Here is a 27,439-nt window from a genome sequence, read left to right on the forward strand (position 1 = left end):
GTGCTATAGTGTGTACAAATGAAAGTTAAATAAGATCTATTTAACCTGCCTAAGGAAAAGAGAAAGTAAGGAAAAAGGGGAAAGAAAAAGGAGAAAAGAGGAAAAGAGAAAGTAAGGAAAAAGAGAAAGTAAGGAAAAAGAGGACAGAAAAAGGAGAAGGGGAAAAGAAGGAAGAGTGTTATACGGACACTAACGCTTTGATTCCCCAGCAAGGACATTAGTCAGGAACTATAATCAGCAGCATATTAGCTAATGTATTAATTTTCATATTTCGAGATTGATATTAATATCTTAATTAAAGATTAATTTTTGAAAGATTGATAAAAAAATAATTTTTCATATTTCAAAATTAATCAAAAATATTAATTTCTCATATTTTCAAAGTTAATCAAAAATATTAATTTTTCATATTTCGAAATATTAATTTTTCATATTTCAAAATTAATACTATTTTTTTTTTAAATATAATTTTTTTTCTCTCTCTTTTTATTGGTAAAAAATTGTATTAGCGTTTTAATTTAACTGAATACTAAACCAATATAATAATGTCTGTAGCCAGAAGTGACTCATTTAATTCTATACATAGCGATGAAATTGGTCCCATTACAATACCCATTACTAAAGGTCAGGTCCTTAAGAAAGATATCTTAAGTTACCTTAAAAAGAAGTTAAATATTGCTGGTAAATTAAATGATTTTGTGGCTATGCTTGAAACTAGAGCTAAAAATATTACCGTTAATAATATATGTGGAATGAAGAGAATGAATTCTTCCAGGAATTATTAATGATTAATCAATGCAAAACTCCCAAAAAGCGAGAGGAACTAATACTAAAATCTTGGCCCCTCTTAATATGCATTATTGACAAAATGTCGTTTTGTGTCACAGACAAACGATTGCAAATACAGGAGCTAGAAAATAGTATTCGTTCCTCACGCAGACACGAAGAGGATTTAAAAATAGCCAAAAATAAAATGGATGAATTTGCCCAAAACCTAACCGCCTTAGATAAGCATAATATAGACTTAATCACACAGATACAAGATTTAAATAAACAGCTTGCGCAAAGCCAGAGAGAATTAAGCGATTTAAAAAGGTCATATCGCCATAATGAAAACCCTTATATTAACAGTGAGAATAATGCAGATAATGCTAACTCCTTTAGCGAATGCGTCAGGGACGAGGTACAAAAATATATGGAACAGTATAGACAAATGACCCCTAATGGGTCAGAAATAGATTTCCCAAATAGGCAGTCACCTCATGATATAAATCCAGAGGACTGCTGTAACGCAGCTGGTGCGGGGGAGGGAAACTCTAACAGAGACTCCCAAAGTAAGTCTGATAAATTTTATAATTCCCATAAAATAATCACCTTCGTACAGCGCACAGTACCTATATTCTCCAATAAGGGAACAAATTTAGAGGCTTTTGAAAATGCGTTAGCTATAATGAATGTTACAAGTGAGAAATTGAAAATTGAATTTCTGCCCTGGGTATTTGACAGTAAGCATCACAAATTCTTTGCTTCACTAAAGGATATGAATATTCATTCCTGGAATGGGATAAAATGACAATGCAGAAAAGAATTCGGGCAATATCGCACTAAAACTGCCGTGAAAATAGCGGTATACGGTTTAAAGTGTCGTGCGAATCAGAGTCCAATCGAATTCCTTTCTGTATTGAAAAATGCGTACAGTATGGCTGAAGATAATCCCAGATTTGATGGCTCAGAATTTGTAAATTTATTTTTTGAAGCATTGCCTACCCCCATCAAAATTAACTTAGCTAGAGATTTTGATGAGGACTGCTCATTGGAATGGCTGATCAAAGAGAGTACAAAATTATACTCTATTCAGCAGTCCAGTGAGCAGGGGGTTAAAAAGGAGTCAAAACCCAAAATTGTAGCAGAAACTAGGGTGTCACCTAGCCCCCTCAATTTGGAGTCTAAAAAGAGGACCTATGCGGAGGTGGCCAGTCAAAACAGGCCATCTCCACAGAGGTTTAACTCTGCCCCCTCCCCTACACAGGTTGAGGCGCAGGGAGACTATAACCAAAGTGGGGGACATAATCAGGTGAATAATTACTCACAAAGAGAATACTCACCAAACAATTGGTATCCGCGCAAGGGTAGATACAATAGACGGCGAAGATATTCTCAGAGTAACCAGACACCCCAGGTATATAATGCTCCCCAAAGTACTAATACTGAACAAGCTGAACCCCAGGGGCAACCACGCCAGAATAGAAATAGCAGCCCTGATTCTGAGGGAACCCAATGGTCCAGGAATCATTATTATGGGACACCAAGAGATAGGCCCGGGGGTAGAGGTAACTTGTACAATCAGGTAGATATGCTGTTTACCCAGTTAAATCGGTTGAGCGAACAATTTGCTAATATGAGTCAACCTTCTATGGCTCAGCAACCGAACAATACTTTTTTAGGGGTACAGCCAGTGGTCAGCAGTGGACCACAGGCACAGTCATAAATACTGCAGTATCACCTGAAGGGGAGGGGAGAGACATACAAAATGTAATAATAAATATCAATGATACTAATATTCTCTCCCCACAGACTGAAAACGGACAATTTAGCAAACCTCTTCCCTTGCAGCACTCTCTTAACCTTATCTCCACAGATGCAGTACACAAGAATCCAGCCGAACCTGTCATAGAGGAGACCGGTAGGTATGAAGCTTCTTCTGCATCGGAAAGCATGGCAAACTCAGGTAACACGTGGCAAAGCCAACTTTATGTGTGAAATGGTAGAAACTGCAGGAAGATATTATGTATTAGTTGATCTGCAAGATTCAGTCTCCAACCCTATCAGGGGATTAATTGACACTGGGTCACAGGCAACTATCTTATCCCACAAGTACTACACACAGCTAAATGAGCTAACACCCCACAAACCTAAAATAAGAGAAATTGACGGTTCTCTAATAGGTGTTGGGGGTGACTCCCTTAAAGTCTACGGTACTGCCTGGTTAAAATTTTAATTGGGGAACAGGGTCATAAGACACCCTGTCATTATAGTGGATCTGCCAACTGATCGTTTAATTATTGTTAGTGATCTCCTGAAGCGATTAAGCACCATAATTGATTGCATAAATAATGTAATTTGGTCACAAGTTTAACGGCCTATCAATTATGAAAAATCTGGTATATCTCGCACCCGACGTAGCTGTCACGTGGTGGAAGAGAAACCAGATGCTGTGGAGATTCATTTCAGGAATAACTCTGTACCTGAAATCACTGTTCTACAAATAGATGATCAGACTCCTTTTAGTGGCTCTGATGGTAATACTTTTAAAATATCGCCTGGGAAGATAGGGAATATTTCCCTAGATGGCGATGTATTAACCATATCACTCCACAAGGGGGATCATAAAATCCCTAAGTGGGGAGGCCACGCTCAATACCTCACAGGGATTGAGAGAGTTAAAGAGGATCTATTTATCCCTATACAAGTGCATGACCTTGGTAAAATCAAGTATGCTAAAATAAACTTAAAACAGGAAGCTAGCTATATAAGCGAAGGTTTATTAGCGCAAATAGCTGAACCTAAAGTGATTAAATATCTTTCTCCCCAAGACCACTGTGTCAACGGCCTGGATGACAGGTCTGAAAGCTTTAACATCACAGCTAAGTGCTTATTATCTATCTCTATTGGTAATAAGTCAGTGAAGCACCTGTTTTCAGTTTTAAATACTCCCCATAATCAAATATACATTGGCAATGATATCTTACATAGATATGCCATACAAATAGATTTGATTAATTCTTGCCTCTGGAGCAGGTTAAAGGGGGACCCTGAAGTATTTCAGGATGAAAATGCAGCCCTGAAGTCAAACCAGCAATTGCCATATGCTGTGAATATGCAGGTATCTAGCGATGTTATAATTCCTGCTGGGGCTGATAAATTTCTTTTACCCTTACAGGTAAAGAGAGGTCAGAAATTAAAAACTTCTAAAACACTGATTTGCCTCTCACATAGAATACAAAATCTGGGTGTCACAGTAACCTACACTCCTATGGTGAATATTGGAACTGTTCCAATACATATTATTGTGCATAACATGACCCCACAGGATATAACCTTATCCAAGGGAACTACCATAGGATATGCACTGGAATCAAGTTATTACACTTTTGGATTCCAGAATAATGTAATTGGGCTGATCCCTGAAGGATACCTAACTGAAGAACAATTAATAGAACAATCCTTTGCATCTATGCCAGAGGGTCTATTTATCCCTTCAGCTCAGAGGAAGGCATCTGTAAAATTGAAGAAGCCTCTCTAGTGTTTGATCAGCCAATCAAACAGCAAGATTACCCCATTACCCAGAGTCATGGGAGCAATGTAAATTATAATCAAGGGGATCTCACCTCTAGGTTGGAGGAAGCCTATGAAATAGGACAGCCTGAAATCTTTCCAGGATTTCAGCAAATAGTCGAAGAGCAAATATCCTTAGCTAATGGCTGTTCCAGCGATGATGAACGCCAAAAGCTGCGAGAACTCCTGATGGAGTACAAGGATATTTTTGCTAAGGATTCTTATGACTGTGGTACTACAGACTTGCACATTGCAAGAATACAAACAGATCCCGATGCACCACCTGTATTTGTCAAACAATACAGACTTCCCTTAGCCTCATATGATTCTCTTGCAGAGATCATAAGGAATTTGGCAGAAAGAGGTATTATCAGACAGGTGCACAGCTCTTATAATAATCCTATTCTAGGTGTCCTTAGCCCAATGGACAATGGCGTTTGTGTGCTGACTTAAGACAGCTAAACAAACGAGTGTACATGTCTGGCTGGCCTGTACCATACATTGACCAATGCCTAGCACAAATGCAGGGATCCAAAATATTCACTGCCATTGATTGTGCACAGGGATACTGGACCATAAAGGTACATGAAGAGGACCAATATAAGCTGGCGTTCTCTTTCCAAAAGGTCCAATATGCATTCCAGAGACTTCCATTTGGATACATAAATTCTGGACATGAATTTGCTGTATTTATGCATAAGGCTATGCCTGATGCACTGGAAAGGGGGACCGTATCTTATGTTGATGATGTTTTAATCAAAAGCACAGACTTTGAAAAACACATCGCAGAGCTTAAACACGTCCTCAGCCAACTTAAAAGGGCAGGTGTCAAATTATCCCTACAAAAAGCTCAATGGTGCCGCACTCGTGTAAACTTCTTGGGACATGAAGTTACCTCTGAAGGATTAAATCCCCAGAAGAAAAAGGTGGAAGCTATAGTGAATTCTAAAAACCCAACTAACTTAAAGGAATTGAGATCATTCCTGGGTATGACAAATTATTCTCGCAAATTCATTGATAATTATGTGGAATTAGCTAAACCACTACTACTTCTTCTAAAGAAAGATGTGAAATGGCACTGGAGTGAGTCTCAAGAGACAGCCATCAGAGAGCTGAAGAGAAAACTCACTCAAGCACCTTGCTTAGCGTACCCTGAAGGTGGTAAACCTTTCTTCTTAGAAACAGGTTACACAGATATAAGCATGAGTGCTGTTTTATACCAAAAGCATGATAATTTGAACAAAGCCATTGCTTATGCGAGCAAAAATCTATCCCCAGTAGAAATAAAATTTAGCGATTGCGAAAAAGCCCTCTTATCTACTGTATGGGCTCTACAAAATTTCCGCAGCTATATACAGGGCGAGAAAATTATTGTAGAAACGGCCCACCAGCCTTTGCTATATTTGCAAAGTGAGAGAATAAGAGATGGGAATTTGTCTAATAGCCGCATAACAGCGTGGACTCTTTCCTTACAAGGCTGGCCCTTAGAAATTTGCTACAAGCAGAATAAAAAGAATCCAGTCGCACAAGGGCTTGCTGAGCTCCACGACTGTACTGCTAGAGATCCTGGGGAAGAATTATCAGAAGATGATTTTCTGGAGGAACAATTGCTTTCCCCATATAAAATATACAATGAGGACCATTGTCAAACATTACCTTGGGTGTATGTTGATGGTTGTTCTTACCATGCCACTAGTGATAATGAGCACAGATTAGTCGCTAGCATTGGAATAACTGGGGCAAATGGATTCCCAAATATATCTATAGGTTTCAACATTGGACCAAGATCCAGTCAAGTTGCAGAACTAACTGCTGTTTTCAAAACCATTGAAATGGCTATTGAACATGGTATTCATGAATTTGTGATCATAACTGACTCAAATTGTGTGCGCGACAGTTTTGTTGAATACCTGCCAACTTGGAAAAGGAATGGCATGCAGAAAAGAAATAACAAACCAGTCAAGCATGGCAAGTTGTTCTGCGAGATTGATAATCTGGTGGTATCCAATGATTTAACCATACACTGGAAAAAGACCAAGGGTCATTCCAAAGTTCTAGGTCCGGATAAGGAAGGTAATGACCTTGCAGATTCATTAGCCAAACAAGGAGCCATAACTGGAGAACTCCTTAATATTGACCACTTAATGGGTGCAATTCAGGTAGAAGCCATTACCAGAAACCAGGCAAAACAACAGAGTGAGCCTAACTTGGTACAATGGAGTCAGGATTCTCCTAGTGAGGACCTGATCACTAGTCAAAAAGAAGACCCCATTGTAGGCATCTTCTATAAACACATAGAAGATCCTGAAAGCAACCCCATCTCAAAAGATGATTGTATTGGCAAAGAAGATCTTAGAATCTTAATAAAATCTAGATCACAATTCAAGTTACAGGATGGTTTATTAATTAGAACCTCCAAAACTGGCATCCAGCAGTGGGTAGTACCCACCAAGTTCAGAGGTCTAATGCTTCAACATGCCCATGATGCTCCCACATCTGGTCATCGCGGTGCTAAACTCACGTATGAAATATTGCGTGATTACGCTTTTTGGCCACACATTTTGAAAGATGTTCAAACCTACTGTCAAGGGTGTTTAATCTGCCCACAGTTTCAACCCACTGCACCAACGCATAGAGCGCCATTGCAGAAAAGGGGGATGGTAATGCCATGGTCAGATATACAAATTGATTTTATCGGTCCAGTAACAAGATCATCAAGAGGTAACAAATACATGTTAACCGTGACATGCCTGTTCACTAAATGGGTAGAGTGCATTAGTGCACCTAACAATAGTGCGAAAACATGTGCAGCATTGCTCATCAACCATGTGTTTTCCAGATTTGGTTTGCCCCAAAGAATCGAATCAGATCGGGGAACCCACTTCACTAGCGAAGTGATGACCAAAATGTGGAAGATACTAGGGGTTAAAAGAAAGCTCCATATTGCTTATAGAGCTGCCTCAAGTGGTGGTGTAGAGCGTTACAACCAGTCCATCGTTAAAATCCTTAAAAAGTTTGTGAGTGAAACGGGTAAAGACTGGGATGTAAAAGTACCTCTAGTCTTAATGGCATTAAGAGCAACTCCAAGTAGTGCTACCAAGATGTCACCTTTTGAGCTGATGACTGGTAGAAGAATGGTTCTACCTCAGCATCTACTGTACCGTACATCAGACCAAAACTTGATAAACGCTGCCAATACACATCAATATGTGGAGAACCTAAGAAAACACCTGCAATATGCATTTGCATTTGCTCAAAGGAATTTAGAGAGATCCGCAACTGCCACTAAAACCTATTATGATCTCAAGACGACCAAAAAGGAATATGAAATAAATGATAAAGTTTATCTTTATAACTTTGGAAGAGATCAGGTTAGGGAGAAGAAATTTCTTCCCTCATGGAAAGGTCCTTTTGTCATTACTGACAAACTATCTCCAGTGGCCTATAAAATAAGAATCCCCAAAAATGAAAGTTTCATAGATAAATGGGTCCATATCAATCAATTGCGGGCATGTCATCCCAGATCCCAACTACAAGTCATAGAGGGAGAATGAAGTGTCATATCCCCAAATGCACTAAAGACATACTGTAGTTTGAAGATGACTGGCTCAAAAATAATGGACTTTCTACTTAAAGGACTGCCTATGATGTATACGATCAACATCCTCACCAAATACCATTGACTTTAGGCCAATTTAAATACATGTGTCCTACATCTATTTAAAATTGGAAGGGGGATTTATGTCAAGGTATATGTGAGGTTAAGAAATATATATTTTAATCATATATTTCAAGATTAATAAATCTGTATCTTTGATCAGATATTTCACTGATCAGTAAAAAATGACTCATTGCATTCAGAAGAACTGGCTTCAGACAGGTTTGGTTCTCCCCCACTTCTTCAATTAACACAGGTAAAATTCTGAATACACATCTCCAGGATGTCTCCAAAGGCTTGACACTACGACATTTGGTTTAATTAAAATGTAGCCACAGTTTCAAAAAACCATATGTATGATTGCTTGGGAATGGGAGATAAAATCTATTTACCCCTCCCAATGTACCTAAGAATCTAGCTCAGGTGACAAGTCGTGTGAGATTTTCAGCATTTGCACTTTGGTGCAGGGGACCTCATGTGGTGAGTAAGAGACAAAAAGTCTGGAATCTAAAGTTACTGAAAGGGCAGTGAAGACCTTAGGGTAACACAAAGAAAGCAAATGGCTCACAATAAAATCTTAAAACAACTATGTTATAGGCAGGTAAAATACATTTCAACATTATAAGAAAATATATATATTTTTAATGGATAAATGGTCTTTTATATGATAATAAATATAAACACATTGTATTAATAGATAATTGCTGCATGGGATATTTATATAGGAAATAAATTCAGAATCAGTATAGATTAAATAGCCATTTTAATAATCCCATATTTGAAGTGCATATATGTAACATAAATCTTCTATTTTTCAGATGGATCGTAGAGAACACAATGCAGACAGGACTATTGGAAATATAAAAATAAGCTGTTATTTGTATAGAAATGCCAAGATACTGATAGAATTATAATGCATTTTAAGCTAATAATTAGCAGTATTAAATTGCCTTAATATAATCAAATGTTAATAATATAAAACATGACGTTTCATATCAAAACGATCAGGATATTGATCTGATGCTGCTTCACCTATAATTAATATTGGGAGAGATTAATACAAGAAATTATGGCAGTTATTACATAGTTTAAAAAATAATAATTTCACTGTCTAAAAATGCTGTATTTGTTTGTGTTGTACTGTCTGCTGCCACCTGGTGTTATGTTGCGAGAACTACAGCCAGAAGGTTTTTTCTGGCTGTTAAAAATGAAATTTCCAAGGGCCAATCCGATTAGACTTCCCAGGTAACCAATGGGAAGGTCAGCTCCCGTAGTGCCACCCACATGATGTCATCAATGATTGAAAACATATATAAGTAAGCAAGAGAGAGAAAAAAAAAGGCTGTTTTAACTTTGGATGATATCTGCTGCTGGGCATTTTGAAACCATTCTAAACAAGCTGACTACCTCTTTCTTATTGATTGCAAAAATTACTTATCTGTCTTCTGAGATGAAACAAGAAATTTCTGGTAACTGAATTATCGATTTTGATCATTTTGGTAAAGTATAATAAAAGGGCTGCTAATTACATGTGATATTTTAAAGACACTGCAGTTTAAATTACAGTTAATAGATTTAAAGAGCAGGTTGTACTTTTAAACTGTGTGTCATTGTTTTAGATAATTCTTAGCTGGCCTGTTTGTATGCAAAAACAATTTAAAATAAGTATTCATTGTTGCTGGGTCTGGCAGAGTCAGAGAAATAAATTGTATTTTAAATTGGTAGTCACAGCTATATATTGTTTAAATCTGTATCTGATTTGCTAAGTAACTCATCTGTGCAAGTTCTGATATTGTAAGTTGATTCTGTATTAGGATAAATTGCAGTTAAATAGCAGAATATATATATATATATATATATATATATATAAATATATATATATATATATATATATATATATATATATAATCCTATTGTTTATAAGCACAGTTTAGAATTGTATTGCTTGGATGTTAGAGGTTTTTAGTCCCATTGTGTTAAATAAATAAAAGGCTATTTGTAAATAAGGCTGAATTGTGAAGGTATATTTCTCTGGGTTTTGTAAGAAGGATAGCATATCTTAATAGTTGGGTTTCAAGCGCATATAATATTATTTCATATTCCTTTTATTGCAAATATATTTCAAAAATGTTCATGGATATTAACTAAATAAAAGAGTTCAGGTATTTATATTAATTTATTGTTGTCTTAGTAGAAGTATTGATTGTGGGTTCAGTCTAAAGGAAGATTGTTAAATATATTCTAAAATGGTTAACTGTAATGAGAACAGAAACAGAGGCGCCACATGTGTAGATCAATCAAAACTGACAATATCCAAGCGATACAAGATACAGGATACTCACAAACGTGAAGGCACTCTCTGTGCCTGTAGAAGCAGGCTGGTATTCTTACAGCAAACCAGCTGGCTGTACAAGGGAATCCCCATCCTGGTGTCCTATAGTTCTAGTTGTCCCAACAGCAACCCTTGCCTGGGTCACTTTCGACAGAATGGAACTGGAGTGAAGAGGGGAGAAAGGCTAAACAGCCCTTAGGTTACTTCCAAGGGAAATGCCACACAAACACCAGATTTGTAAAAAATAAACCAAGTATTTTATTGTTCCAAAAATAAAAATACCATCAGTGCAACGAATTACAGCTGGGTGTGTTAAAAGGCAAATCTCCTTGTATGTGCAGAGATAACAGCGACGCGTTTCTCAGGGATAACCCTGTTTCATCTGCACATACAAGGAGATTTGCCTTTTAACACAGCCAGCTGTAATTCGTTGCACTGATGGTATTTTTATTTTTGGAACAATAAAATACTTGGTTTATTTTTTACAAATCTGGTGTTTGTGTGGCATTTCCCTTGGAAGTAACCTAAGGGCTGTTTAGCCTTTCTCCCCTCTTCACTCCAGTTCCATTCTGTCGAAAGTGACCCAGGCAAGGGTTGCTGTTGGGACAACTAGAACTATAGGACACCAGGATGGGGATTCCTTTGTACAGCCAGCTGGTTTGCTGTAAGAATACCAGCCTGCTTCTACAGGCACAAGAGAGTGCCTTCACGTTTGTGAGTATCCTGTATCTTGTATCGCTTGGATATTGTCAGTTTTGATTGATCTACACATGTGGCGCCTCTGTTTCTGTTCTCATTACAGTTAACCATTTTAGAAGCTACACCATCGTTTGGGTGAAGACCGAGAGCTGCCTGTTCTATTTTTGGACTTTGTTGGATACCATTTGAACTTATCTATTGCCAGATTGGTCAAGTGCTACGTCTGTATATACATATAATTTTAGATATTTATAGTAATTCTAATTTCTTTACATTATGTGTATGGTGTGACGAGTTGCACACTGATTTTAGCAACTTTTATTATAGCGTCTGTATATACATATAGTTTTAGATATTTCTAGTCATTTTAATTTCTTTACCTTAGGTATATGGTGTGTCGAGTTGCATACTGATTTTAGCAACTTTTATTATTGGTTATTAGCGCCTCCTATAGGGGACCTGTGGTATCCTTTATCACAAATATCCCTGTATTTATATTGTTAAATATATTCCCTGCCGTATACTCACACATTGTTTGGAGAATACTGCTAAGATTTTCATAAATATACTGACATAATAAGTGTATATATATAATATATATATATGTGTGTATGTATATATATATATATATATATATATATATATATATATATGTATATATGTATATATATGTATATATATATGTGTATATATATATATATGTGTATATATATATATATATATATATATATGTATATATATGTGTGAATATATATATATATATATATATATGTGTATATATATCCTTATACTGAGGCTGCCCCAGTGACAGGACTCTTGTACCCAGTATATATATATATATATATATATATATATATATTATATATATATATATATATATATATATATATATATATAAATATATATATATATATATATATATAAAATGGGCGGAGCCATCTGAGGGGCGGGGCTAGTGCTCCCCCATCTTCAAAAGTCACCAGCTGCCACTGTTTTCTTTTATGCTCTTTACTTGCAATATTTTAAAAGAATCTTCATATGGAATTATTAACGTATTTAGAATTTTAGGACCACATACTAATGACAGATCTCACAACCATTGTGGTTCCTTACAGATTCTTTACGGGTTGGGAGATCTGTCCCACTTCCTGCCCACAGTTTCTCTGGGTCCTGGTTTTAAGGGACTGCCACAAGCTCTGCCCAAGACATGCCCATATATTGACCAACAGTGCCACCAATTACTGCACAGCATGCATTATTAGCCAAACTGGGTCTGTTTTCTTTAGAAAAGAGGCGCTTGAGAGGTGACATGATTACTTTATATAAATATATTCAAGGCCTATATACAGAGATGGCAGAAGCTCTGTTTATTCCAAGAAAATTGTTTGTGACAAGAGGTCACAATTTAAGGTTGGAGGAAAGGAGATTTAATCTCCTGCAATGGAAACGTTTTTCACTGTAACAGCAATACAATTGTGGAACTCATTACCAAAGAAGGTAGTGAATGTCAATACCCTAGATACATTTAAAAATGGTTTGGATACATTTCTGTCTACAAACAAAATTCATAGATATGATTGCTAGTATTAAATGGATCACCTTTTAGTGGGATTATTTAAGTTTAACTGGAGCTTGTAAGTATTTTAGATTTGTATAGGTTGAACTTGATGGACTTTGGTCTTTTTCAACCTCATCTACTATGTTACTATGTTAATCAGCTAGAATACGAGTTTTGCGGTATGCGTGAAAAAGCAGTGTTATGGCTCTTTTTCACTACCGCTGGTAGTACGAGTCTTGCAGGTTTAGCTGCACCGCACACTTTTTTGGCCATAACACAACATAACTACCGCAGCTTTCAAAAAGTCCTTTTTCAATGGGACTTCCTTTGTGCTGATATTACGAGTTTGCCTGGGAGGCCAAAAAGTGAGCGGTACACCCTATACCGTCAAGATCCATACCGTAAACTGAAAGCCAGTAGTTATGGCTTTTATGTTACAACGCCGTAACATAAAACTCATAACTAAAGTGCTAAAAACTACACTAACACCCATAAACTACCTATTAACCCCTAAACCGAGGCCCTCCCGCATTGCAAACACTAAAATAAAATGATTAACCCCTAATCTGCCGCTCCAGACATCACCGCCACTAGAATAAACATATTAACCCCTAAACCCGCCACACTCCCGCATCCTAAACACTAGTTAAATATTATTAACCCCTAATCTGCTGTCCCTAACATCGCCGCAACCTACATTACTTTTATTAACCCCTAATCTGCTGTCCCTAACATCGCCGCCACTATAAAATAAAACCCACCTAATAAACCCTTAAAAAAACCTAACACTAACCCCCGAAGATCCACTTACAGTTTTTGAAGACCAGACATCCATCCTCAACGAAGCCGGGAGAAGTCTTCATCCAAGCGGCAAGAAGTGGTCCTCCAGATGGGTTCATCCAGATGGCATCTTCTATCTTCATCCTTCCGACGCGGAGCGGCTCCATCTTCAAGACATCCGGCACGGAGCATCCTCTTCTTTTGATGGATCTTCAAGAATGAATTCTCCTTTAAATGACCTCATCCAAAATGGCATCCCTTGAATTCTGATTGGCTGATAGAATTCTATCAGCCAATCGGAATTAAAGGTGAAAAAATCCTATTGGCTGATGCAATCAGCCAATAGGATTGAGCTTCAATCCTATTGGCTGATCCAATTAGCCAACAGGATTGAGCTCACATTCTATTGGCTGATTGGAACATCAGCCAATAGGATTTTTTCACCTTTAATTCCGATTGGCTGATAGAATTCTATCAGCCAATCGGAATTCAAGGGACGCCATCTTGGATGACGTCACTTAAAGGAACCTTCATTCAAGAAAAGCCGTTGGACGAAGAGGATGTTCCGCGCCGGATGTCTTGAAGATGGAGCCGCTCCGCGCCGGATGGATGAAGATAGAAGATGCCGTCTGGATGAAGACTTCTGCCCGGTTTGATGAAGACTTCGGCCCGCTTGAATGAAGACTTCTGCCGGCTTCACTGAGGACTTCTGCCGCTTCGTTGAGGATGGATGTCGGGTCTTCAAAAACTGTAAGTGGATCTTCGGGGGTTAGTGCTAGGTTTTTTTTAAGGGTTTATTGGGTGGGTTTTATTTTTAGCTTAGGGTTTAGGCGGAAAAAGAGCTAAATGCCCTTTTAAGGGCAATGCACATACAAATGCCCTTTTCAGGGCAATGGAGAGCTTAGGTTTTTAAGATAGGTTTTTATTTGGGGGGTTTGGTTGTGTGGGTGGTGGGTTTTACTGTTGGGGGTTGTTTGTACTATTTTTTTTACAGGTAAAAGAGCTGATTTCTTTGGGGCAATGCCCCGTAAAAGGCCATTTTAGGGCTATTGGTAGTTTAGTGTAGGTTATTTTTTTTTGGGGGGGGGGGGCTTTTTTATTTTGATAGGGCTATTAGATTAGGTGTAATTAGTTTAAATATTTGATAATTTATTTTTTATTTTGTGTAATTTAGTGGGGTTTTTTTTGTAATTTAGTTAATTGTATTTAATTAATGTAATTTATTTAATTGTAGTGTTAGGTTAGGTGTTAGTGTAACTCAGGTTAGGTTTTATTTTACAGGTAAATTTGTATTTATTTTAGCTAGGTAACTAGTAAATAGTTAATAACTATTTACTAACTAGTCTACCTAGTTAAAATAAATACAAACTTGCCTGTGAAATAAAAATAAAACCTAAGCTAGATACAATGTAACTATTTAGTTTTAAATAGGAATTACTTAGTTAATGATAGTAATTTTTATTTAGATTGATTTTAATTATATTAAAGTTAGTGGGTGTTAGGGTTAGACTTAGGGTTAGGTTTAGGGGTTAATAACTTTAGTATAGTGGCGGCTACGTTGGGGACGGCAGATTAGGGGTTAATAAGTGTAGGTAGGTAGCAACGACATTGGGGTCGGCAGATTAGGGGTTAATAAGTGTAGGTAGGTGGTGGCGACATTGGGAGGCGGCAGATTAGGGGTTAATAAGTGTAGGTGGGTGGCAGTGACATTGGGAGCGGCAGATTAGGGGTTAATAAGTGTTGATTAGGAATCAATGGGGCTGCGTAACGGAGCTTTATGCTCCTTTATTGCAGATGTTAGACTTTTTTTTAGCCGGCTCTCCCCATTGATGTCTATGGGGAAATCGTGCGCAAGCACGTAAAACCAGCTCAAAGCAGCCCTGGTATTGGAGTGCGGTATGGAGCTCAATTTTGCTCTACGCTAACATATTGCCTGCTAACGCCGGGTTTATGAAAACCTGTAATAGCAGCGCTATAGGGAGGTGAGCGATGCAAATAACTTGCAAGTTAGTACTGAGCCGCTCTTACCGCAAAACTTGTAATCTAGCCGTTTTTTTATTTTTATTTTTATAAATGTTAGGGCTTTCACACATACTCATTTCACAGATTAATAGCCACAGTTTGTGTCTGGTTTAATAAAAATATAAACATATTGTTCAGATCATAATTTTACACCATGCAATATGTGAAAGGAAATAAAACTGGATCATCATATAGATTTGCAATAAATTGTTTGGGCATTTTAAATGATGTTATTACAAATATCAACATAAGATAAAATGAATAAATGAATTGACACATTAAACAGATATTATTAGTTAAAAACTTCATTTAGTCAATGACAATATTGAATGAGTCGCTTTATTTTCATTATACATAATAGTTTACTTCGTTTAGCAATGCAAATAAACTGTTTATTTACATTTTTACCTACTTTTAAAGTAGTAAACCAGATGTTCTAGATTTATTATATATCAGACATATTAATTAATTCAAACAGTTGCACTTCTGAAGGATAAAAATGCCACAGAAATAGTATCAAAAACATAAAAATTTAATTTTCCGATTTTTAACATAGCAAAATAAATTGGATTAATACGAGGGCTTTTCGTATGCTGGGTACCTAAAAGACGTACTACTGTTTTCCATTCTGTAGTTAGGTTGAGCTACTGTTGAATTCCCTGTAAAATTTGTTGTGGATGTCCAATCATTAGGCCCCTGTGATTGCTGGGGATGTCTTTCCCTTTCGTATACAGATGCCGGAGGATAAGAAGAAGGAATATTAGAAGGCATTCCTTGAGACCTGTAATCATTTTGCATCACAAATACCTGCTGAGAAGAAATGGGTGACAATTAGGGATGGGTGAATGTTTTGCAACATTCAAAAACTGAAACAAATTTTAACTAACTTTCGTTCCTTTCAAATTTTTAATGTTTGTACAAAATTTTAACATTTGTTTAATGTAATAGTATTTCTAATGCTATCTTTAAATGTAATATTCTATTCAAATTTTTCTAATTCAAATATTGCATAATTCGATTCAAATTTTGCAATATTTGAATTAGAAAAATTCAAATTGCTATATGTGTAATAGAAAGGTAATGCTCTCTTTAAATGTGACATTAGAATTATGCAATACTAGAAATATTCAAAATGATATATTTGTGATATTATTTCTAATGCTCATTTTAAATGTAATATTCAAATTATGCAATTTTGGAACTAGAAACATTTGAATTTTTATATTTGTATCTATTATGTTTCAATTTACTAAACTCCCTACCACATATAATTATTGAACCTCTGAATAGTATTTATTAAATTGAATGTTACATTTGAAATTTCGAATGTGGATATTTGATATAATTATGAACATTAAAAAATGAAAGTACCATTCAAATAGCGGAAATAACATTGGATTACTACAGGACCAGGGCTGGCTCAACCATGGGACCAAGTGGGTCCAATGGACCAAGGCAGCACAATATCTTGAACCGGCCCTGCACAGGACTATTCGTTCTACAAAACAAATTGCACTTTCACCCCATTCGCCCATTCCTAGTGACAATGTGAGAGAAAGAAACAAGATACTGCACATCATCGTATGGCATAACATAATATGCTGTACATTTTTTTGACGGCCCAGCATTTGCTGGATAGCAGGACTTGAAATATTAAGAGACTTGTTAGCAGAAACAAGTGTGTTATATTGGTGGGGCCATGGCAGGTGGAGTCATTCATTAGTGGGAGTTGTTGAGTGGCTGTAGTTGAGGTGGTCCCAGAGTCAAAAGGAAAAAGTGAAAAATATGCAAATTTTAGAATTCCATCTGAACAAGACTGATATGATAAACCCTTTACTCAATTGAACACATTTAGGTAATGTCACCTGACCAGGCAGTGTAAAGCCACAGCAAAGTAGAAAATATTATTTCACCAAATAGTTTCTTAAAATGATGCTAAATAATAGGTACAATTAATTTAATTTTAATAGACTATCCCAATCCAACATTTTATTTAAAATGACTTACATTTTATAAAAAATCATCTTATAATTTATCTCTGACATGATCTTTCAGAATGTTTCCCTCCGCCCCCCTCTATTCTGTCTCCAGCATTATAGTGATGTATAAAGTGGTCCCACCCGATCTATACCGATGAGTTGTTGTGCGCTCCTGAGAGAGACTGAAACCACGCATGCGCATACCTTACACATAAATATAATTTTCATGTCAATATATATATATATAAACAAAAGTCAAATTCCCCAGTGAGCCTGTGCTCATATACTTCAAGCTGTGAAAATGTTATATTAACGGAAGAAATGACATAAAAGGAATAACAGGAATAACAATGGAAGGCTGTAATACTCCCCCAGGATAAGGGAAAAAACTTACATCCAGGCACTCTGAGCATTTTACCACACGTTGTCCCAACGACCGCTTCCGCAGCTCTATGAGAAGAAGAGGAGTGCTTCACGAACCGGAAGGTTACCTCCTTAGCCTTTCTGAGGAGAACACTTGCCTTGCAAGTCTTACAGCCTCCTGGGTTCCCACGCCTTATATGAAGCATTCAGTGTTCTGAGTGAAAAAATCCTGCCCCTTTCTTTAGTCCAAGTATATTTAACATCCATTAAAAGGACTTTTATAGAAGAAAGTGCTTGCTGGCATTTTTCAAACTTATCATTTATATAATATATATATATATATATATATATAAATATATATATATATATATATACACACTCATAATATCTGTATTATTATATATATATATATATACACACACTCATAATATAACTGTATTATTATATAATATACACACCTCAATCTAATACTGTATTATTATATATACACACACTCATAATATATCTGTATTATTATATATATACACACACTCATAATATATCTGTATTATATATATATATATATATATATATATATATATATAATATATAAAATGATTGAGATAATAACTTGAAGATAAAAGGATTTAAAAAAAATTATTATAACTTTAATATAATTGTAGGAAATAATATTAAATTCCAATACATTCGACCGCTCTATACGTATGAGTTGTTGTGCACTTTCAAAAGAGACTGAAACTGTGCATGTGCATACCTTACACATAAATATAGCTTTTATGTTTATATATTTGCATAAATAAAAATAAATAAATAAATATATATATAAAAAACAATTGAGATGATGGCGCCTATTTAAGAAACTTCTTGCGGACCTGATCCAACTGTGCGGATCAGGTCCGCAAGACCTCGCTGAATGCAGAGAGCAATACGGGTTGATTTCCAGCGATGTATGTCCGCCTGCTCAGAGCAGGCAGACAGGTTATGGAGCAGCGGTCTTTGTGACCGCTGCTTCATAACTGCTGTTTCTGGCGAGCTCTGAGGGGGATCATTCGGAGCTTGATAGATAGGCCCCGATAACTTGAAGATAAACGATTTAAAAAAAACATGATTAGAACATTAATATAAATGAAGGAAATAATATTAAATTCCAATGCATTCGTCTTCATAGTTTTAATGCCGCATCCAATAAACACTACAACAATTAGCTTGTATCCAGGTAAAAAGTGAATTGCAACATAAGCAATGATTCACTGTTTACCTTTACGTCATTGGGACTCCCCTGTGCTATGTACTGCACATGCACTACAGACTAATGTATGCAACTGGAGATAGAGACAGAGAAAGTAATTTGATTAGATGAGTGGGTCCAAATGTTTTGCCCTGAAAAACGCATGTGCATAAGCATTGCTGAAGAGCTCACATTATATATATATATATATATATATATATATAATCGTATGGTTAACAATTTAAAGGGAGACTCAAGTCAAAAATAAACTTTCATGAATCAGATAGAGCATGTAATTTTAAACAACTTTCAATTTTGCTGCCATTAACAAAATGCGCAAAGTCCATTTATATTTACACTTTTTGAGTAACCAGCTCCTACTGAGTATGTGCAAGAATTAACAGAATATACATATATGCATTTGTGATTGGCTGATGACTGTCACATGATGCAGTGGGAGTGCTATTTTTTTAAAAAATGGGGAGGATGTAGCGCTGGAGCTAAAAATATGTGGTTATAAGCTAAACAATAAGGTAAGTAAAATCCCTAAAAATATTTTACTAAAAAGAACATAGAATGAAAAGAAACGTATTTGCGCTAGTGTAACTACATACAGTAACACAGCTATAGCATATATCCAACATATATAAGATTGTTGGATTGCAAGAGAACGAAGAAAATTTGATAATAGGAGTAAATTACAAAGTTGCTTAAATTTGCATGCTCTATCTGAATCATGAAAGAAAATATTTGGGTTCAGTGTCCCTTTAATATAAACAGAGTATTAAACAATACAAACAAATATAACACTCTGCTGAGGTGTGCATGGCTGTAAGTAGTATGGTGCCTAACTCTTTTTATTGAGCTTCGTGATTTGGGGAGTAGTTTAATATGTATGAATTCCATAGGGATTGTACGAGTGGTCTAAGTTCTTAGTTTTCAGGTAGTGGAATTCCTCTAAGGAAATTGTGCGGCTACATTCCTGTTGCCATTGTATTAATAGATGGGATTTTATCAGACTTCCAGTTTCTAGCTATGAGTATTTTGAAACAGTTAGCTAGGATGTTGAACAGTTTTTTTCTGTGGTGGTGGGAATGTTTTGGAAGTTTTGTTGAAGAGCCAGAGGCATGGGTCAAGTGGGGTATTAAATTCTAGAATTTTACTTGTTTCTCGTGATATAGCGTCCCATGCATCCTGTATTTTGGGGCAGAGCCATGAAATGTGGGCCATATGTGCATTTACTGTGCCGCATCTCCAACAGGTCGTAGTATTAAGCCTAAATATTTTTTGGCACCTTGCAGGAGTTAGATACCATCTTTGTAGGATCTTAATATTGAGTTCAACATATCTACTGGAGATGGAGGATTTTTTAATACATGATTGTGTATATATGAAGGGAATCTTTATAAGATATATCTATATTTAGTTCGGTGTTCCATCTGTTTATGTAGTATGGGAAGTTCCCAGGTAGGGACTGTTGCAGTATGGTATATGTAAGTGAAAGGGCATGTCTTGTGGGAGTATTTTTTGTACAGAGAGACTCAAAAGATGTCAACAATCTAAGCATGTTTCTGTTTTGTTAGGTGGGAAGAAATATACGAATTACATTGTCTGTAGAACAACCAATTTTGAAAAATCGGGTATCCCTGTGTAACAAGTTCATTCAGGGTGTTGAGTGTCGGTCATCCCCCAGATGATAAATTTGAAGTATTCTGTTAGTTGGGCCTATGATTGTTTTTGGGTGATGGAGGCCTGGTATGAGTTGTAGGTCAGGGGTGTAAGTGGAGAGATCACCACTTACACCTGGCTATGATTTTAGTAGGGTCTTTTATGTGTTTCACCCTGTCTTTTGGGGTTCAACAAAGTGCGCTTAGGTATGTGGACTCGGTAATGTTGTGTTCGAGTTGGACCCATATTTTATTGGTGATGTTTGAGGACCAGTCTATAATGCATTGGAGGAAAGTCGCTTGTCGGTATTTATGGAAGTAAGGGACGCCTAAGCCTCCCATGTCCATAGGAAGGAGCATCATTTTTTTATTAATTCGAACTTTGGTATTTCTCCAAATGAATTCAAATAATTTGTTCTGTAGGGAAGAAATAAAAGTGTTAGGAAGTGGAATGGGTAGTGTTTGAAATAAGTTAATAATCTTGGGAGGATATTCATCTTAATAAGGTTAATTCTGCCTAACCATTAGATATTTTTTCTCATCCAAGATGAGAGGTCAGCAATTATGGATTTAAGAAGTGGTTTATAGTTAAAGTCACCTAAGTCTTGTATGTTGGGTGTCAGGTGGATACTCAAATATGTAAGTGAAAGCGGTTGCCATTTAAATGAGCAGATGTTTCTAACTTTTTGTACTTCTGTGGCGGGGAGGTTGATGTTAAGGATTTCCGATATATTTTTTGTTTATCAGAAAATTTGACATCCGTTTGAAATCATCAAGGCTGTGTATGATATGGGGAATGGAGGTCAATGGTCTGGTGATGCAGAACAAAATATCATCGGCATATAACATCATTTTATGGTGTGTATTTGCTATTTGTATACCAGTGATATGAGGGTGATTTCATATTTTAAGGGCGAGAATCTCAATTATGCATGCAAACAGGAGTGGCGAAAGGGGGCAACCCTGCCTAGTACCATTCGAAATTTTGAGCGGGGCCGACAGAGTGCCATTAACTCGTACCCGTGCCGATGGTGAGGAGTACATCACAAATGTGTTGTTTATACAGTTTTTTGCCTATTCCCATCTTGACGAGGACGGGTCTAAGGAACTGCCAACCGACACGGTCAAAAGCTTTCTCTGCATCAGTCGACAGGACCAGGAGGGGAATCTGCTGGAAGGTGGCGTATTCGATTAGCTGAGTAATTCTGACCGTGTTGTCCTTTGCTTCCCTAGATGGGACAAATCCAACTTGGTCTCTATGGATAAGGCTTGGGAGAACTAAATTTAAATGATTAGCAAGAAGTTTGGCAAATATTTTTAAATTTGTATTTAGCAAGGAATTTGGTCTATAATTTTCTACATATGAAGGGTCTTTATCAGGTTTGGGAATAATTGAGATTTGGGCTTCTAACATATGTTTGGGAAAAGGGTTGTCATCTGAGATTGAATTGAAAAGGGAGAGGATATGAGGGGCGAGAATATCTATATAATGTTTATAGTAGAAGTTAGTAAAGCCGTCTGGGCAAGGAGCCTTATCCATAGGCAGGTGTTTTATAACGTTTTGGAGTTCCTCGAGTGAAAATGGGCTATCTAACAGCTTTCTTGTTCTAGGGTGATTTTAGGGATAGGAATGTCTGATAAGTAATGTTCTATGGGGTGGGTTGAGTGTTCTGGGCTGTCCTGGGGAGCGAAGGGTAAGGTATCTGAAAGGTTATACAAAGTCTGATAATACAGTCGGAATGTCTCAGCAATTGCTGCTGTATCGTTATGGATGTTATCATTGGGGATTTGAGTGACATTATGTAGGAGAACATACAATTTTAAATAACTTTCTAATTTAATTCTATTACCAAATTTTCTTCATTCTCTTGTAATGTTTTGTTGAAAAGCAGGGACTTAAGCTCGGGAGCGTGCAAGTGTCAAGAGGGAATACTATATGGCAGCAGTATTGCAAGAATGTTATTCATTTGCTAGAGCACTAGATGGCAGCACTAAAAAGTAAATCTCATAACATAACTTTATTACAATTGTATGCTATGGGGCAGATTTAACAATGAGCTGGGCTGTAGTAGATCATGTACGCCGCACATCAATAAATGCTGACAGCATACTCTGTCTGCATTTATCATTGCACAAGCATTTTGTGTGAAATGTTTGTGCAATACTGCCCCTGCACATTTGTGGCAAATTGGCTGCTAGCAGGGGGTGTCAATCAACCCGATCGTATCCGATTGGGCGGAATGTTGTCCGCCGCCTCAGAGGTGGTGGACGTGTTAAGGAGCAGCGGTCTTAAGAGCTAGCAGTAGCCAAAAAAGCGCAAAAATCGCTAGCAGAGTTTTCGCGTGCGCATGCTTATGTTCCCCCATAGAAATCAATAGAGAAAAAAAAGTTGAAAAAACAAGTGAAAAAAAACTAAAACCCTACCATAAAACTCTAGCCTAATAACCCCTAATCTGCCATCTCCTCACATCGTAAACACTAAATAAACTGTTAACCCCTAAACCCCCCCACATCGCAAAGCATCTAAATAAACTATTAACCCCTAAACCCACCCCCCCCCCAGTGAAAACAATCTAAATACACTATTAACCCCTAAACCATCACCCCCCACAACTCAAACTATCTAAATAAACTATTAACCCCTAAACCGCCATCCCCCCCACAATGCAAAGTAATAACCTAACATCTTTATCCCGGCGGCGCTCCATCTTCATCCATCTTCATCGTGGGTCCATCTTCTTCCATCTTCATCCTGGCGGAGGATCATCCTCTAACTTCAGTGTCGGCGACGAGGTCAGCTCGATGTTGGTGGTCCTCTGCCGATCTTCAACACAGAGCTCCCTTTTCATGGGGTCTCCAGCCGCACACTGAATAGTAAATGCAAGGTACCCCTTTCATATAGGGGTACCCTTGCATTCCTATTGGCTAATTTGAATCTTAAAATTCAAATCAGCCAATAGAATGAAAGCTTTTTCCTTATATTCTATTGGCTGACTTGTAATATCAGTGAAAGGAAAATGGCTTGTGAAATCGCAATTGCGATAGTACAAACCGCCATGCTTGTAATCTAGGCATTTACCATAAGTGCACAGACATATTATATACGGTTTTAAAGTTAAATAATGCAAGATATTTCTCAGTAGGTTTTAAATGGATTATAGATTTGTAACATATAAATGTTTTTTTAAATTATTTACCTACAGTAATCCCATTAGACTTTAAAGATCAAATTTGTAATAATTAATTAGATACATTTTGTAAAAGGATTGTGGTCAACCCTTAGGAACGCAAATGAATGCTTCCACTTGAGCGTTAATTGCGCTAAAAGTAAGATTTTTGTGCTCATTGAGGTGTGCTCTTATTGCAAGTTGAAAGTAAACTGTTTTCGCTCTCGCGCTAACCCAACAAACACAAAAATCCGAAGTTAGAATATCGCATGTGCGTTCATGTATTCCCACATAGAAGTCAATGGAGAAAATAAAATCTAAATCTAAATATCTAAATATTCTCATTTGCGCTAACCTGTAAGCCTAAGGAGCGCAAACCTCTCGCGATGACTCCTTATCGTTCAGGCACAAACATTTGCACTCCACTAGTAATCTAGCCCTTAATGTTTTAAAATCATTTAACATTCTCATTTTGTTAGCGGTATCTACAAGGTTTTGCAAATCAAGAGCAGTTCAGAAATATTCTTGAAAAGCCTGGTTAAATTCAAGCTATTGGTCAATTAGGAACAGATGTAAATGATATTGTGCTTTTAGCTAACCAATTACTGTGTAGAATGTTGTTTCACCCTACTTAAAGGGACAGTCTAGTCAATTAAACATTCAAGATTCAGATAGGGCATGTAATTTCAAACAGCTTTCCAATTTACTTCTATCATTAAATTGCTTTGTTCTCTTGGTATTCCTAGTTGGAAGCTAAACCTAGGTAGGCTCATATATAATTTCAAAGCTTTTGAAGGCCACCTCTTATCTGAATGCATTTAACAGTTTTACACAGCTAGACAGCACTAGTTCATGTGTGTTAAAAATATAACATTGTGCTCACTCACTGCACTGATTGGCTTACATGCAAGTCTGTCAAAAGAACTGAAATAAGGGGCAAAGTCTGCAAAGGCTCAGATACAAGGTAATCACAGAGGTACAAAGTATATTAATATAACGGTGTTGGTTACGCAAAACTAGGGAATGTGTAATAAAGGCATTATCTATCTTTTAAACAATAAAAATTCTTGAGCAGACTGTCCCTTTAAGTATGATGTAGTCTCTCCATCCTTTCTGTGAATAACAAGCCCAATTTTTCAGAGGCATAGTACAGCCAAAGCAGGCAAACTAAATAATAAAAGTACACAATACAATTCCTTTCATGATTCAGATAGAGCATACAATTTTAAACAACCTTCCAATGTACTTCTATTATCTAATTTTCTTCATTATTTAGGTTTCCTTTGTTGAAAAGTATAGCTAGTTAGGCACCTGGGTGCTATTTGCTGATTGGTGGCAGCACATTTTAAATAATGAAGCAACTTAGATAATAGAAATAACAAGGCGAAAGTTGTTTAAAATAGTATGCTCTATCTGAATCATGGGTTTCCCGTCCCTTTAAGCAACATTAATACATAATAAATGTAATGTGAATGTAATCAGACTGTGTTGAAATGCACACAGTTTATCTTTAGTACACAGTACATAGTAACAAATGTGCTCGTCATCATCAACCTTTTGTGATAGAGTCAATATAGAGAGACCTCACAGATAAGCTCTTTTATGTTTTATAATGCAAGTGCACCATATTTAATTGTTGTTTCACAGGGCACTGTACTAAATTGTTTTTTTTTTTTTTTTTTTAAACAATTTTTTATTGAAGTTTCAATGAGAACTAACAAACATGTTTCACCCATAGAGCAAAATTACATCACAGTATGACATACAATGCTGTTACATGAAAACTATCCAACAAGATTAGTAAAGAATTACAGCGTTACTTCATCAGGTTTACGTTCTAATTTCGGACACCCCAATAAAGTAATATAGAAATAATAGAAAAACCAGCATACGGGTGTGATATGATAGGGTGTCAGGTTATGATAATGTCATGTGAAAAAGAGATGGGATCACCAAAGTGTGATGAATATGCAAAAAAGGGATCAGTCTTCATGTTTTAATGTGGCTAGAGTGAAAGGTATGGGTTGCGGTAAATGGAACTTCATTTTATTATATGAGTTTAAATGGTCTCCTTACATCCATTTGTGAATATTTTGTAACTGTCAGTTCTAGGGCTAGGAAGATATAAGGAGTAAGCTTATGTGATTTGGGTTATAGTAATAAGGGTAAGATAGAAAGAAAACAGCGGGCAAGAGCCGCTCGGTGTATAGGGGGAAAAGAAAGAGGAAGGGGGGGCGGAGGTAGAAGAGTTAGAACTTTATGCAACAGGCTAGTTGCAATAGGCTAATAGGTTAGGCATGTAAACGGGTGGAGGATAGATATAATGAATAAGGAAATGAGGGTTTTCAGTAGTAGGTATTTATATAAAGGTGGGAAAACTAATTATTATTCAGTTCAGTGCTGCATTATGTATTGCTATGTCGTGATACTTAGTCAAAGCAGGGTTTGGGCTTAATGTGTCTCTCTATGTGTAATGTATACAGCTATGGTTCTGATAACAGAACTGATGAACATAACCGGACCTGCTCTAGAGAAGAATAAAATATATACAATCTATACTATCATAAAGGTGACTTGTACTACTTTCTTGTCCTACAGTATACCAAAGTGTATATATATGCTGTGGACCTCATACTCAAAAAGAGACCTACCTGGAGCAGAGTTACTAAACCCTAGTACACAGTAGTGACTATGGCTGTGAAAATGTATGATAATAGCAATAGTATTTCCTATGTTAGTAGGGTTAACTGTGGAAGCAACTGTAGCTTATTACTGAACCCCTCTCACCAGTGAGTAGTTGCAAACAACATATATCTTGTACATCATTAGAACATTTTACCCCAGAATACAAACCTAATAATAACAGTAATGAGACAAACATGTAACCTGCTAAGAATACTAATTGGGAGGTCTGGTCTTCAGGTCTTTACAAGGCTAAGGCGCCAGGTATAATGGCAAAGTGAGTTGTTAAAGTATAAGTCACATAAATGAATACCATTTAACTATAATATTAGTACAAAGACCCTTTCACTACAGAAAATATGGATAAGTATTTGCTAGACCCTGATATTAGTTATAGGGAGGTTTAAACTGTATAGTATTCATTTGCTATATGTACATCTTAAAATCTGAGCTTTTTGCTATATTTAGAGGTACCATATAGCCAATATCCCAAGTGATACAGGTGACCAGCAAAGAAAAAGGAAAAAACAAACAAACAGATGAACCGTTTAAGTCAATATAAGAGTCCCAATCTAACTAGGGAGACTAATGTATCCTCTGATATTACAGTCTTCATAAGTATCTTCCGGAGCTTATAGGTATCTGCTAGGGGCCTGTCTGCCTTAGACAAACATAATAATGAAAACATGAACTATAATACAAATCATTTGGTATGCAGACATCATCATTTTGTTCCAAAAAAGAGTGTCCTGAGACAACCTGAGCCCTAAACCAAAGAAGCCTATCTCTCATAATTCTTATCTCAAGCCGATCTGTTCTGAACTCCTATGAGAGCTGTCCTCCAGCTGCATATTTAACCTATGCCGGACTTATATAACTCTAGAGTAAGGAGAGGGGTAATGTTCACAAGTCCGGTATACTGCCTGGTTATCTGCTGTGCCGGGTGGAAGCTAAGCGGTCTCTCTTTTT

General features: G+C 36.7%; 1 protein-coding gene across 1 annotated transcript in view; it reads right to left on the reverse strand.

The window, feature by feature from the left end:
- Window positions 1-15,704: 15,704 nt before the first annotated feature.
- Window positions 15,705-27,439, reverse strand: part of LOC128639516 (membrane-spanning 4-domains subfamily A member 12-like) — a 70,188-nt gene continuing 58,453 nt past the window's right edge. The window contains exon 5 of the mRNA XM_053691659.1: window positions 15,705-16,194. Within this exon, the coding sequence (XP_053547634.1) occupies window positions 15,955-16,194 (240 nt within the window). The 3' untranslated portion in view covers window positions 15,705-15,954. The remainder of the gene's footprint in view (window positions 16,195-27,439) is intronic.

Source organism: Bombina bombina, chromosome 9 (genome assembly GCF_027579735.1).
Source record: "Bombina bombina isolate aBomBom1 chromosome 9, aBomBom1.pri, whole genome shotgun sequence".
In the NCBI taxonomy this organism is placed as follows: Eukaryota; Metazoa; Chordata; class Amphibia; order Anura; family Bombinatoridae; genus Bombina; species Bombina bombina.